The sequence below is a fragment of the Capra hircus genome, chromosome 6 (assembly GCF_001704415.2).
Source record: "Capra hircus breed San Clemente chromosome 6, ASM170441v1, whole genome shotgun sequence".
Classification (NCBI taxonomy): Eukaryota; Metazoa; Chordata; class Mammalia; order Artiodactyla; family Bovidae; genus Capra; species Capra hircus.
Window position 1 is genome coordinate 71,446,543 of NC_030813.1, and position 12,418 is coordinate 71,458,960.

The 12,418-nt window shown below is 36.6% G+C and overlaps 1 protein-coding gene across 7 annotated transcripts in view; it reads right to left on the reverse strand.

Moving 5' to 3' along the window:
• Positions 1–12,418, reverse strand: part of CLOCK (clock circadian regulator) — a 128,876-nt gene that overhangs the window by 27,212 nt on the left and 89,246 nt on the right. For all 7 annotated transcript variants that reach the window (XM_018049467.1, XM_018049470.1, XM_018049466.1 and 4 more), the window contains 6 exons: positions 9,022–9,135; positions 8,767–8,885; positions 6,937–7,019; positions 6,619–6,725; positions 3,699–3,846; positions 3,015–3,090 (listed from right to left, as the gene is read on the reverse strand). In XM_018049467.1, the coding sequence (XP_017904956.1) occupies positions 3,015–3,090; positions 3,699–3,846; positions 6,619–6,725; positions 6,937–7,019; positions 8,767–8,885; positions 9,022–9,135 (647 nt within the window). The remainder of the gene's footprint in view (positions 1–3,014; positions 3,091–3,698; positions 3,847–6,618; positions 6,726–6,936; positions 7,020–8,766; positions 8,886–9,021; positions 9,136–12,418) is intronic.

The following is a 12,418-nucleotide window of genomic DNA, read 5'->3' on the forward strand; positions in this document are numbered from 1 at the left end:
CACTTTTTGATAATGGTCATTCTGCCCAGTGTGAGGTGATACCCTCATTGTAGTTTTTATCTGTAATTCTCTAATGATGAGCGATGCTGAACAATCTTCTCATGTGCCTACTGGCCATCTGTATGTCTTCTTTAGAGAAATGTCTATTCAGATCTTCTGCCCATCTTTTGGTTGAGTCATTTGTTTTTTGATAATGAGCTTCATGAGCTATCTGCATATTTTGGAGATTAATCCCTTGTCAGTTACTTCGTTTGCCAGTGTTTTCTCCCATTCTTCCCATGTCTTTTCATTATGTTTACGGTTTCCTTTGCTGTACAAAAGCTTTTAAGCTTAATTAGGTACCATTTATTTTTGTTTCAATTCCAAAAGACTTTGTATGGGGACTAGACACATTCATTTTGTAATATATTTAAATGCTGAATCACTATGTTGTATACCTAAAACTAATAAATTTTGCATCTTCTATATTTCAATTTAAAAATTGCCTTCCATGGCTCAAGATGCTGAGAATATAGCAGCAAATAACACAGACAAGTTCTCTGCTCTCATGGGTCCCACATGGAAGAATTTTTCCAAAAAGACTATGACGGCTTAGAGGAAAAAGATCCATTATGTTTTAATAAAAGATATTTTCTGAGGAAAGCACTTATAATTTTTCTTATGCTATGGCATATTTTACAACTGAAAGTTTACACCTCTTAACCCCCTTCACCTATTTTGCCCCATCTCACACCCCAATGCCTCACTCTGGCAATCAGCAGTTTGTTCTCTATGAGTCTGGTCTGCTTGCTCATTTGTTTTGTTTTTTAAATTCTACATATAAGTGAGATAATTTGTCTTTTTTGACTTATTTCCCTTAGTATCATGGCCCCAAGATCCATTCATACTGTCACAAAAAGCAATATTTCATTTTTTATGATTGAGTCTACTATATGTATATACCACATCTTTACTTGTTTCTGTATCTTCAGTTCAGTTCAGTTGCTCAGTCGTGTCTGACTCTTTGTGACCCCATGAATCGCAGCACGCCAGGCCTCCCTGTCCATCACCAACTCCTGGAGTTCACTCAGACTCACATCCATTGAGTCCGTGATGCCAGCCAGCCATCTCATCCTCTGTCGTCCCCTTTTCCTCCTGCCCTCAATCCCTCCCAGCATCAGAGTCTTTTCCAATGAGTCAACTCTTCGCATGAGGTGGCCAAAGTACTGCAGATTCAGCTTTAGCATCATTCCTTCCAAAGAAATACCAGGGCTGATCTCCTTCAGAATGGACTGGTTGGATCTCCTTGCAGTCCATGGGACTCTCAAGAGTTTTCTCCAACAGCACAGTTCAAAAGCATCTATTCTTCGGCGCTCAGCCTTCTTCACAGTCCAACCCTCACATCCATACATGACCACAGGAAAAACCATAGCCTTGACTAGACGGACCTTAGTCGGCAAAGTAATGTCTCTGCTTTTGAATATACTATCTAGGTTGGTCATAACTTTTCTTCCAAGGAGTAAGCATCTTTTAATTTCATGGCTGAAGTCACCATCTGTAGTGATTTTGGAGCCCAGAAAAATAAAGTCTGACACTGTTTCCACTGTTTCCCCATCTCTTTCCCATGAAGTGATGGGACCAGATGCCATGATCTTCGTTTTCTGAATGTTGAGCTTTAGGCCAACTTTTTCACTCTCCACTTTCACTCTCATCAAAAGGCTTTTTAGTTCCTCTTCACTTTCTGCCATAAGGGTGGTATCATCTGCATCTCTGAGATTATTGATATTTCTCCTGGCAATCTTGATTCCAGCTTGTGTTTCTTCTAGCCCAGCATTTCTCATGATGTACTCTGCATGTAAGTTAAATAAGCAGAGTGACAATATACAGCCTTGACATACTCCTTTTCCTATTTGGAACCAGTCTGTTGTTCCATGTCCAGTTCTAACTGTTGCTTCCTGACCTGCATACAGATTTCTCAAAAGGCAGGTCAGGTGGTTTGGTATTCTGTATCTTAGTTATTGTAAATAATCCTGCAATGAACATAGGGATATATAAGTCTTTACAATTGTTTTTTCTTCAGGTAAATACTAAGAAGTGAAACTGTTCTATCATACTATTTTTATTTTTTTTATCATACTATTTTTAATTTCTTGAGGAATTTCCATACTATTTTCTGTAGTGACTGCACCAACTTACAATCCCACCAACAGTTCATGAGGGTTCCCTTTTCTCCATATCCTTGCCAATACTTGCTATTTATTGCCTTTCTGATAACAGCCATTCTTACAGGTATGAAGTGATATCCTGTTGTGGTGTTCATATGCATTTCAACCACTAAGTGAGCCTGGAAAGAGAACCTGGAGATGACTGTGGCTCCACTGACACCTTGATTACAGGCTTGTGAGGGACCCTGGACTGAAACCTTGAGTACAGACCCATGACCAATTCTGAAGCAGAGTGCCCAACTAAACTGTGTCTGGATTCTTGACTCACAGAAACTACTGAGATAATATATGTATGTTATTTTATATCATTAAGGTTTGTTACATAGCAATAGGTAGCTAATACACTATATTTCTACCTGATATAATAAAAAAAGAAACCAGTGTTCAAAATCTGACTATAACTTTCCAGTCAGGAGTCTTTAAGCTCAGCTTTAATATTTTCAAAGTGGGGATATATTCACTTTGAGACTTTAAGCTCAGTTTTAATATTTTCAAAGTGGGGATATAAGGATGTCTGAGAAATAAACGACATTTCATGTTTCATATAAAAACCAGAGCCTAGCAGATTGTAATAAATGTTAGTTTAATTCTGAGATCATACATGTTTCATATAATGATCTCTAAATAGCAGGCCCATCAAATCTTTTTTAAAAACACATGAGGTTTTAAAATATTAAATTTAATATAAAAATAAATACTATAGTTATAATTACAAGTAAATGAAATATTTGAAAAACAATTTTTCTATAAATTATTGTCTTGTTATTCATTGAGAAGAAATAATTTTTTAAAAACATGTAAGATACATACTTTGTCAGCAGCTGTCTCTGGAAGAGACTCTTCAATGCCAAGTTCTCGTCGTCTTTCAGCCCTAACTTCTGCATAACTACAAGTGGAAAAAAACGGAATTTCAGTGTTTGATCATTCATTTAAAACACTGCAGAGGTGCAACAATTCAATGTTCATTATGTATCTCATTTGTTCATCACAAATTTGACTATTTTCTATGTACCAAAAAAACCCTAAAACATATACATATATAGCACTATATAGAGTGTATCTTAATTCAAATTTCTTTTTTTTACATATCTAAAAAGTTTAATGTACTACTATAAATGATCTGTAACCACACAGGACCTAAATCAAGAGGAATTAAATAAAGGAACAGTATGCTTTATCTACTCCAGCTCTCCTTTTGCATGACTGACTGTGGTATACAAAAGACAGTTACAACATCTGCTCTAAACCATAAAACTTATGTCAGAAATTATGTTATCTTTATTTCTATCTAATGCCTATAAGTAAATTTAATAATAAATTGAAAATATGAATATTTTCAATAATATAGAAAATAATACTGAATATTGAAAAAAATACTGAGAAATAAAAGAGAAAAAAATCACTCTGTACTTTGTAATAAGTCATACATAAAACTACATTCCAGAATCATTATGAATGTTTCCATATTCAGAAATTCTATAAAAGAAGTATTACCTTACTACGGTATGAGTACAAACAATAAACTCTGGCCTTGAATTCCACTGATGGTAAGTGATATAATAATGAGTTTGAAGCCAAATCCACTGCTGTCCTTTGGTCAGGAACCTATAGTAACAAGATTTGCCTTTTCCGTATTGCATTACTAAGAAGAAAAAATATTTTTTGATTTGTATTACTAGATTTTTACTCAAAGGTATCATTCATATTCATATCTATCTATCTATCTATCATTCTTCTGGCTTTTCAATAACATATAGTAAATCTTCCATAGCACCCAACTTTTAGCCTGTTATTGCTGATCGTAGGTATTTTTCATACACAATAAATGTCCAAATACTTGACAATAAATTATTCACATACTGACTCTCTCCTGCTAAGATATTAAGGATAACAGCAATAAGTAATCACACCTGAGCTGTACTCCCCATACCCTACCCCTCACCCTCTGCAAACACAGCATCTTTTATTTTTTGGCTGTACTGGGTCTTCGTTGCTACATCCAAGCTTTCTCTAGTTTTGGGTGAGCTGAGGCTCTGCTCCAGCTGCGGTGTGCGGGCTTCTTACTAAAATGGTCTCTCTTATTGCAGAGCACAGGCTCCACGGCGTGGGCTTCAACAGTTGTGGTACACAGGCTTAGTTTCCCTGCAGCCTGTGGGACCTTCCCAGACCAGGAACTTGAACCCATGTCCTCTGCAGTGGCAGGTGGATTTTTAACCACTGGACCACCAGGAAGTCCAAGTATAGCATTTTAGAGGCATTTACTTCTAAACCTTAACTTACCAAAATCAGAAAAACTTAATTATTTCAAGTAGCTGGTTTCCCAAAACAGTATTTCAAGCAGTATTTCCCAAAACATTCTTTGCAGATTATAAGTTCAAAAGTCTTTTAGCAGATATTAAGCATAAAATGGGATCTGTGTTAAATTAACTTGGGAAAATTTGTTCTTCTCAAAGCCTTGAGTATGCTAATCCGTCAAGATTCTGGTGTTGGAGAGATTATGAACTCTTACCTAATTTTCTTTGACCATAAAATTCATTTTTAATAGACTGGTATTCAGTGGACAAAACCTTAACACAGGCTGGACCGGAATCGTGTTCGTGCTCTCTCCTCCAACCCGTCACTATTCATGAGGAAATCAAAGTCTACATACTTAAAATTGCTTGTCGAAAATTATCCAGCTAGTTAATAGAGGTGTCAGGTTTTTTTTAATACATCACGGAGCCTAGTGCCCATATCACTCGAAGTGAAAAATATTTCTTTCGTGATATTATGTAACATGCTTTATTTTCATAGAGAGAGGTTTATAAACCAGCCTAAGACATGAAGCTACATTAAATATCTAATTAAGCTTTAGAGGACACTCAAGATGAAAGATTTGGGAAGGAGGATCAGAGAGGCAAATGAAACCTATTTATTAAAACAAACTTCTGAAACAAAGAATGAACAAACAGCATGTGGTAAAGAAGGAGGTCCAGACTCTAATCCTATTTCTGCCACCAAGGTTGTTTGTTTTTTTAATTGGAGGCTAATTACTTTACAATATTGTGGTGGTTTCTGCCACACATCGGAATGAATCAGCCACGTCTACCTGTATCCCCCAATCCTGAACCCCCTCCCATCTCGCTCCCCATCCCATCCCTCTGGGTTGTACCAGTGCACCAGTTTTGAGTGCCCTATTTCATGCATTGAACTTGGACTGGTCATCTATTTCACATATGGTAATACACATGTTTCAATGCTATTCTCTCAAATCATCCCACCCTCACCTTCTCCCACAGAAAAGTCTGTTCTTTACATCTATGTCTCTTTTGCTGTCTTACATATAGGATCATCGTTACCATTTTTCTAAATTCCATATATATGTGTTAATATACTGTACTGCTGTTTTTCTTTCTGACTTACTTCACTCTGTATAATAGGTTCGAGTTTCATCTACCTCATTAGAACTGACTCAAATGCATTCTTTTCAATAGCTGAATAGTATTCCATTGTGTATAAGTACCACAGCTTTCTTATCCATTCATCTGCTGATGGACATCTAGGTTGCTTCCATGTCCTGGCTATTATAAACAGTGCTGCAATGAACACTGGGGTACACGTGTCTCTTTCAGTTCTGGTTTCCTCAGTGTGTATGTACGACTGCTGGGTACAGCAGTTCTATTTCCAGTTTTTTAAGGAATCTCCATGCTGTTCTCCACAGTGGCTGTACTAGTTTGCATTCCCTCCAACAGTGTAAGAGGGTTCCCTTTTCTCCACACCCTCTCCAGCATTTATTGTTTGTAGACTTTTTGACGTCTGCCACCAATGTTATGGGACTGTAAATAAATTAGTTAGCCTTTCTGTGTCTCAGTTTACTTGTGGAGATAATAACAGTACCTACTTTCTATTATACAACTGTGACTATGAATAATGAAAATAATACATGTAAGTTGTTCAGAACAGGGCAAAATGAGATGAGAATGTTCCTTCCATTAATATAACAATGGATGGTAACATTAATGAAGCGCTCGCTGAGTTTTCTGTAACAGATTCTTTAAATGTGGCATTACCTCCCTGTGCAGACTCACATGCCTAGAAATAAAAATTCATGAAACAGTGTTCTAATATAATTTTCAAAGGAATCGACTTCTCTTACTCTAAATATAGAACTTCTATACTTCAAAACAAGGTTTATTAGATGCCATATTATAAAACTGTATTACTACTATAGATTGAAATATATAAAATGGAGGAAGTTTAATTTAGACTTGATCTAGGATTCCTATTAGAAGTAGTTATGCATACAAAAGAAATTTTTCCAATACATTTCAAAAATACAAAAATGGTCTGTTTTACCACTATTAATAACTATTAATATGATAGTTATTTACAGATTAAAAAAGTATTACCACCCGAAGTATTAAAATCTACTTACAGTGCTCATGACATTTTGCCAAATTTTCTAGGTCATCCACATGATAGTAATCATAGCCTGATGTTCCCAGAACTTCAAATGGCAAATATCCTATTATGGGTGGTGCCCTAAATTACATATAAAACAATCAATATTATGACTTTTTCCATTAATAAGAAGTACTCAACTACAAACCAATTTTGGGAGGAAACTTTATTTCTTAAAAATAATGGATAATGAGTTTGAGCATCCTGACTAGAAAAAGTTTGTCTTTGAAATCCAATAATTTCAAGAATTATAATGATTAACCTTTTTATAGAATTTAAAAATGGGAGTTACCTGTGATCTAGAAATAGAAACTTCCACTCTAAACTATGTCTAGATGTAAACTCTTCATTGGGTTCTTCAACAGTGCACATTTCCTACAAATAAATAATTAAAATTGAGAAATACTTTTCTGTATACTCAGCAAATTCCTAAATATTGCTATCTGTATAAGTCATTTTTAGCTAATTTTTCCTTAAACATTTTTTTAAAAAAACATTTTTATTTTCTAGTACTAAGGAATGTGGCAACAAACACATGCAGGCTTCTGGGGGAGTACTTCTCACTCCACACATTTCTCTATTCACTCACATGCCTAAAAAGTCTCATTCTAATCTCTCTCCTGAATTATAGTTCTATATTTCTGTCTGGATGTTTCCACGTACCACAAGCTCAACATGTCCTAAAATGAACCAACTATTTTAATCCTCATATCCAGTTACATAATGTTCCAGCCCATTAATGGAGGGATACCTGTACTGTTCCATTAAATCTAAAATCTAATAATCACAATACACTCATTTTCACCTTTCACCATCTAAATGGCCACTACTAAATCCTTTTGGTCTCACCAAGTTTTTTTTTTTTTTAATCTATTCAATCCCATCCATCTTCAGGGTCTTAGTTTAGACTCTAGTTGCCACCATTGGCTCACATTATTGCAAAATATTCCAAACAAGTTTCCCTGTCCTTCAACTCATCTTCTATTCTGGCCACAATGACCTTATAAATACTCAAACACGATTGTATAATTTCCCTGACAGAAAAATCTTAATAGCTGATAATTCCATTAGGACAAAATCTAAACAAGGAGAAACAAACAACAAAGAAAGAAACATATATCACTGCCATTACTTTTCTAACCTCATCTCTCAACATCCCTACCCTCCCTCCATTCACAGTAACCCTAGACTCTAGTCATACTCAACAATGTATTCCAACCTGCCCGTCTTCTTGAATGACCTTCTGCAGCACAATGTAGTGATTAAGAGTTTGGGTTTAGAAAGAAAAGGAATTAGAATCAATCTCAGTTCTACTACTTAATAGCTGTGACTCTGGGTAAGTAACTTAACTCCCCTAAGCCACAGTTTCCTTATATATAAAATGGTGATCATACCACCATTTGTAAGTATTAAATGAGATAATGCACGTAAACAGCATGTGGTAAGCATGCAAAAAGCATGCTACCACTGCCATTATTTTCTACAATCAAAACAAGTAGAGTCAGAGTGGTTTAAGATCCTCTAACTGCTAATTCAGTACTTTGTCCTATGTATTTCCCTAAATTTAAAATCTTAGCCTGGCTTATTTTCAGCCACTTTGCAGTGACTGAAGTCTTTCATTTTCTGACTTTCCTACTAATCACCTACTTCCTGGACCCAGGATATGAAAATAAAATTATTTAATTGACTTTTTAAATTGAAAAGGTAAATTAAATGTAATAAGAAGGTCACCTGTGTATTTCAAAAGAAAATTTCAAAAGCACTCTTTGGCCTTTCCCCTTTAATGTATTTGTGAACTATACAACAAAAGCACCTTAAAATTTTGCACAAAAGCAGGACAATGGTGATATATAACCACTGGTTAACAGCCAAAAATTTCACAAACCCAACTGAAATTTTTGGCCAACCCAACACAAGGTATATTATCAAAAAATTAGTTCTATAATTTGATGAGTACTTTGATAACTCACGATTTGCTTCAAAAATATTATGATCATACATGTTTAATGACTCATGGCCATTACTACTTTAATGTTTACAGGAAGTATCTGGAAACAATAAAAAAAACAACAGATAGGACCCATAATATGAAGTGAAACCCCTGTGGGAAACAGAAACATACCTTGATGAACTGAGGTGTAGCTAATCTGACAGTAGCTACAAAACAAACTCTATCTTCATAAGAAGGCCTATGCGTGCGTTGTATTGTTCCTTCAAAACCATTGTGTGCTGAAGTGGATACTAAAGCAATAAGGACATAAATGTCATCAGTTACTCCAGTAAAAATCTAGTTTTTACTAATGCTTGAACATTTGTCTTTATGAGCTTAAAAGAATAACAAGTGAAAATACACTGTAAGAGAAGCATTTTAACTTACCACTGTTTAAAGATTTGAAATTTCCTATAAATTTCACATATTCATAAGTAGATGGTTCCTTTGGGTCTATTGTTCCTCGAAGCATATGACAACAAAATTCTAACTGATTTTTTGCTGAAATAAGAGAAAAAATATAACATATTTTGTGATTTATCATAAATAAGCCACACAAAGTGAGATTCTAACAGCTGTGTAAGTTTACAATTACTATTTTCTCATACAGAGGTCCCCAATGACATTGTGTTTAGTCCATAAAAGCAGAGTCTCTTCAGGAGATGATCTCACGTTGTCCTTAATAAAGACAGATCTTCTGATACAAGTAACTCCATGTTCCTCCATGTTTATTTGTCCTGCCTTGTCATTCATCACTAATCTCAAAGAAAGGTCTTGCTTCCTATTCCAATTCTTCTATCTCTACTTTAAACAGTCTTTCCCATCTTCCTTCTCTAGGACACCAGAACCATTCATTTCTTTAGCATTCACACATTATCTTCTTTGGGTCCTTACTGTCTACTTTTAATTTACTCAGGTCTTTTTTCATGCTATTCTATTTAGTAACACAGATCTCCTTCCTTCTCATTATGTGCTCTAGTTCCCGTATGTTCACCCTCCTTAACTTCATGTATTGTGGCTTTTGCCCTCACACTTCTACAGAAATGGCTCTTCACTGTTTCTACCTCTTCTTAAAACTCACAAGTTTTCATTCCCATAGCATGAAACTTACCTTCCTACCTTATTGCCTATTTCCCTCCCTTCTATTAATCAGTCAACAAACTATAGACATTCACGAAAGTTCTTTTGATTGTAATCTATTATGCTTTACAAACTTACCAGCACTGACAAACTTATTTACTCCTAAATCTCTCTCATCAATTTTAACATTTTATCTAAGACCAAGTCTCATATCTGGAGAAGGAAATGGCAACCCACTCCAGTACTCTTGCCTGGAAAATCCCATGGAGGGAGGAGCCTGGTAGGCTACAGTCCATGGGGTCGCAAAGAGTCGGACACAACTGAGCAACTTCACTTTCACTTCACTAAGTCTCATATCACTATTTTTCAGAACATCTGTACCTGACTGTTCCATCAGTAACTTAAATTCAAAATACTTGAAAGTGAATTTTTCCTTCTATCTTCCTAAGGCAGCTGTCATTCCCCTCTGTCCTATCTCCTTAGTTAGAAATCACATCAATTTGTTTTCTCTTCATATCACCAGGTCAAAAACTAAATCTGTAACCAGGATCTGCTGTTTATTATACCAAGAATGCTCTGGTGAGTCATTTTTTCCCATGAGCAGCCAGAACCACCATTTTGGTACCGATGTAAATGACCTTGCATCTAGGTAACTGCAAAAATGTATTCTCTATGCCTCCACACTCCTACCACTCAGACTCACCCTTGCCTACTACTCTTAGATTAGTATTACTTTCACCATTATTATTTCAGTACTCAAGGACTAATAACACCTCTCTTCACTTACAGTATCCAACTCATATTCTTCTGTTATTATCATCAATGGCTTTATCATTAAACTCAGCCAGTTCAAACTCTTACCTTCTTCCTAAAACCTTCCCTACTGACGATCTCTAGCTGTGTGACACCAGTGCCTAACACCAAGTCCTACTGCTGCTGCTGAGTCACTTCAGTCGTGTCTGACTCTGTGCGACCCCACAGACAGCAGCCCACCAGGCTCCCCCGTCCCTGAGATTCTCCAGGCAAGAACACTGGAGTGGGTTGCCATTTCCTTCTCCAATGCATAAAAGTGAAAGGGAAGTCGCTCAGTCGTGTCCGACCCTCAGCGACCCTGTGGACTGCAGCCTACAAGGCTCCTCCGTCCATGGGATTTTCCAGGCAGCAGCACTGGAGTGGGGTGCCACTGCCTCCTCCACAAGTCCTACTGAGTTCACCTCAACACTCACAGGCATGCTTTCCTCTCCATCCTTACTTCTACTGCTGTCCTTTTCATCTCAAGTCTAGTCATTTTTCCAAAATTTTCCACCTGAGAGATTTTCTTTTTGAACCACAAAACCACCCAAATCCCCTTTCTGCTGGCTTCTCATGAAGTAAAAAATAAAAACCAAACTGTTAAGGATGAAATATCAGGCTTTATTTCCTTCTCTAGACACAAACACATCATTTGTACTACCTTACCTTCATTATGATACAAATGACCTATTTGTAGAATCCTGAATTTTCCTAGCAATTTCCCCTCTGTTTTAAGTCATGTTCATTCCTTTGGCATGAAACATCCTTTTCATCTGTGGAAATAACTTTATTTTGTATATCAGTCTATTGGGTCGCAAAGAGTGGGATGCGACTCAACTGAACTGACTTCAAATATTGTTGTTTACAGGTGTATAACTGTCCTCTGCATCATTATATCCAACCCAAATCTTTCTCCTAGATGAAAGACTAGAGTAGTCGCTTAGTCGTCTCATAAGAATTTGGTTTTTTAACAAGTATAAATAAGCTTCAAATGTATTCTCCTGGTCTCTTAACTCCTCTCAACTTCTGAAAGGCTATTCTCATCAAAAACATACATTCACACATACTTACATGTGTGTGTATGTGTATCTCAACGGTTGAACAGTTAGTGTTTTACATAATCGAAGGTTCAAAATATGAAAACCTTTAAAATGATTAATGTCAGCTTCCCTTGTAGCTCAGTCGGTAAAGGATCTGCCTGCAATGCAGGAGACCTGGGTTAATCCCTGGGTCAGGAAGATCCCCTGGAGAAGGAAATGACAACCCACTCCGGTATTTTTGCCTGGAGAATCCCATGGACAGAGGAGCCTGGTGGGCTATGGTCCATGGGGTTGCAAGAGTTGGACACCACTTAGCAACTAAACCATCACCACTATAAGAAAAGTCAAAATTTAAAAGCCATGAAAAAAGTAGTTAAAGAAGACATCTAATAGCTAATGGCCAAATGTAGAGCTGTCATGATTTCAGCCTTTACACAGGATAATTTATTCAAGAAAACGAGGGTGGGAGGGAAGATCCAGAGGGAGGGGCCATATGTATACTTATGGCTGATTCACACTGCTGTGTGGCAGAAACCAACACATCATAAAACAATTAGCTTCCAGTTTAAAAAGAAAAAAAAAAAAACAACTAACAGAAAACAAGGTATTCTGGTCAATAAACCCAGAAGAAAAGTCAGATTATACGTCAATATTTTATACTTATTAAAGGCAGGACTATACTTCCCTATTCTTGGCATTTCTATTATATAGCACAAGTGTCTGCTACACTGCTGCTTTGTTGTTTACTCGCCAAGTCACATCCGACTCTTTTGCGACCCCATGGACTGTACCACGCCAGGCTCCTATGTCCATGGGATTTCCCAGGCAAGAACACTGGAGTGGGTTGGAGTGGGTTGTCATTTCCTTCTCCA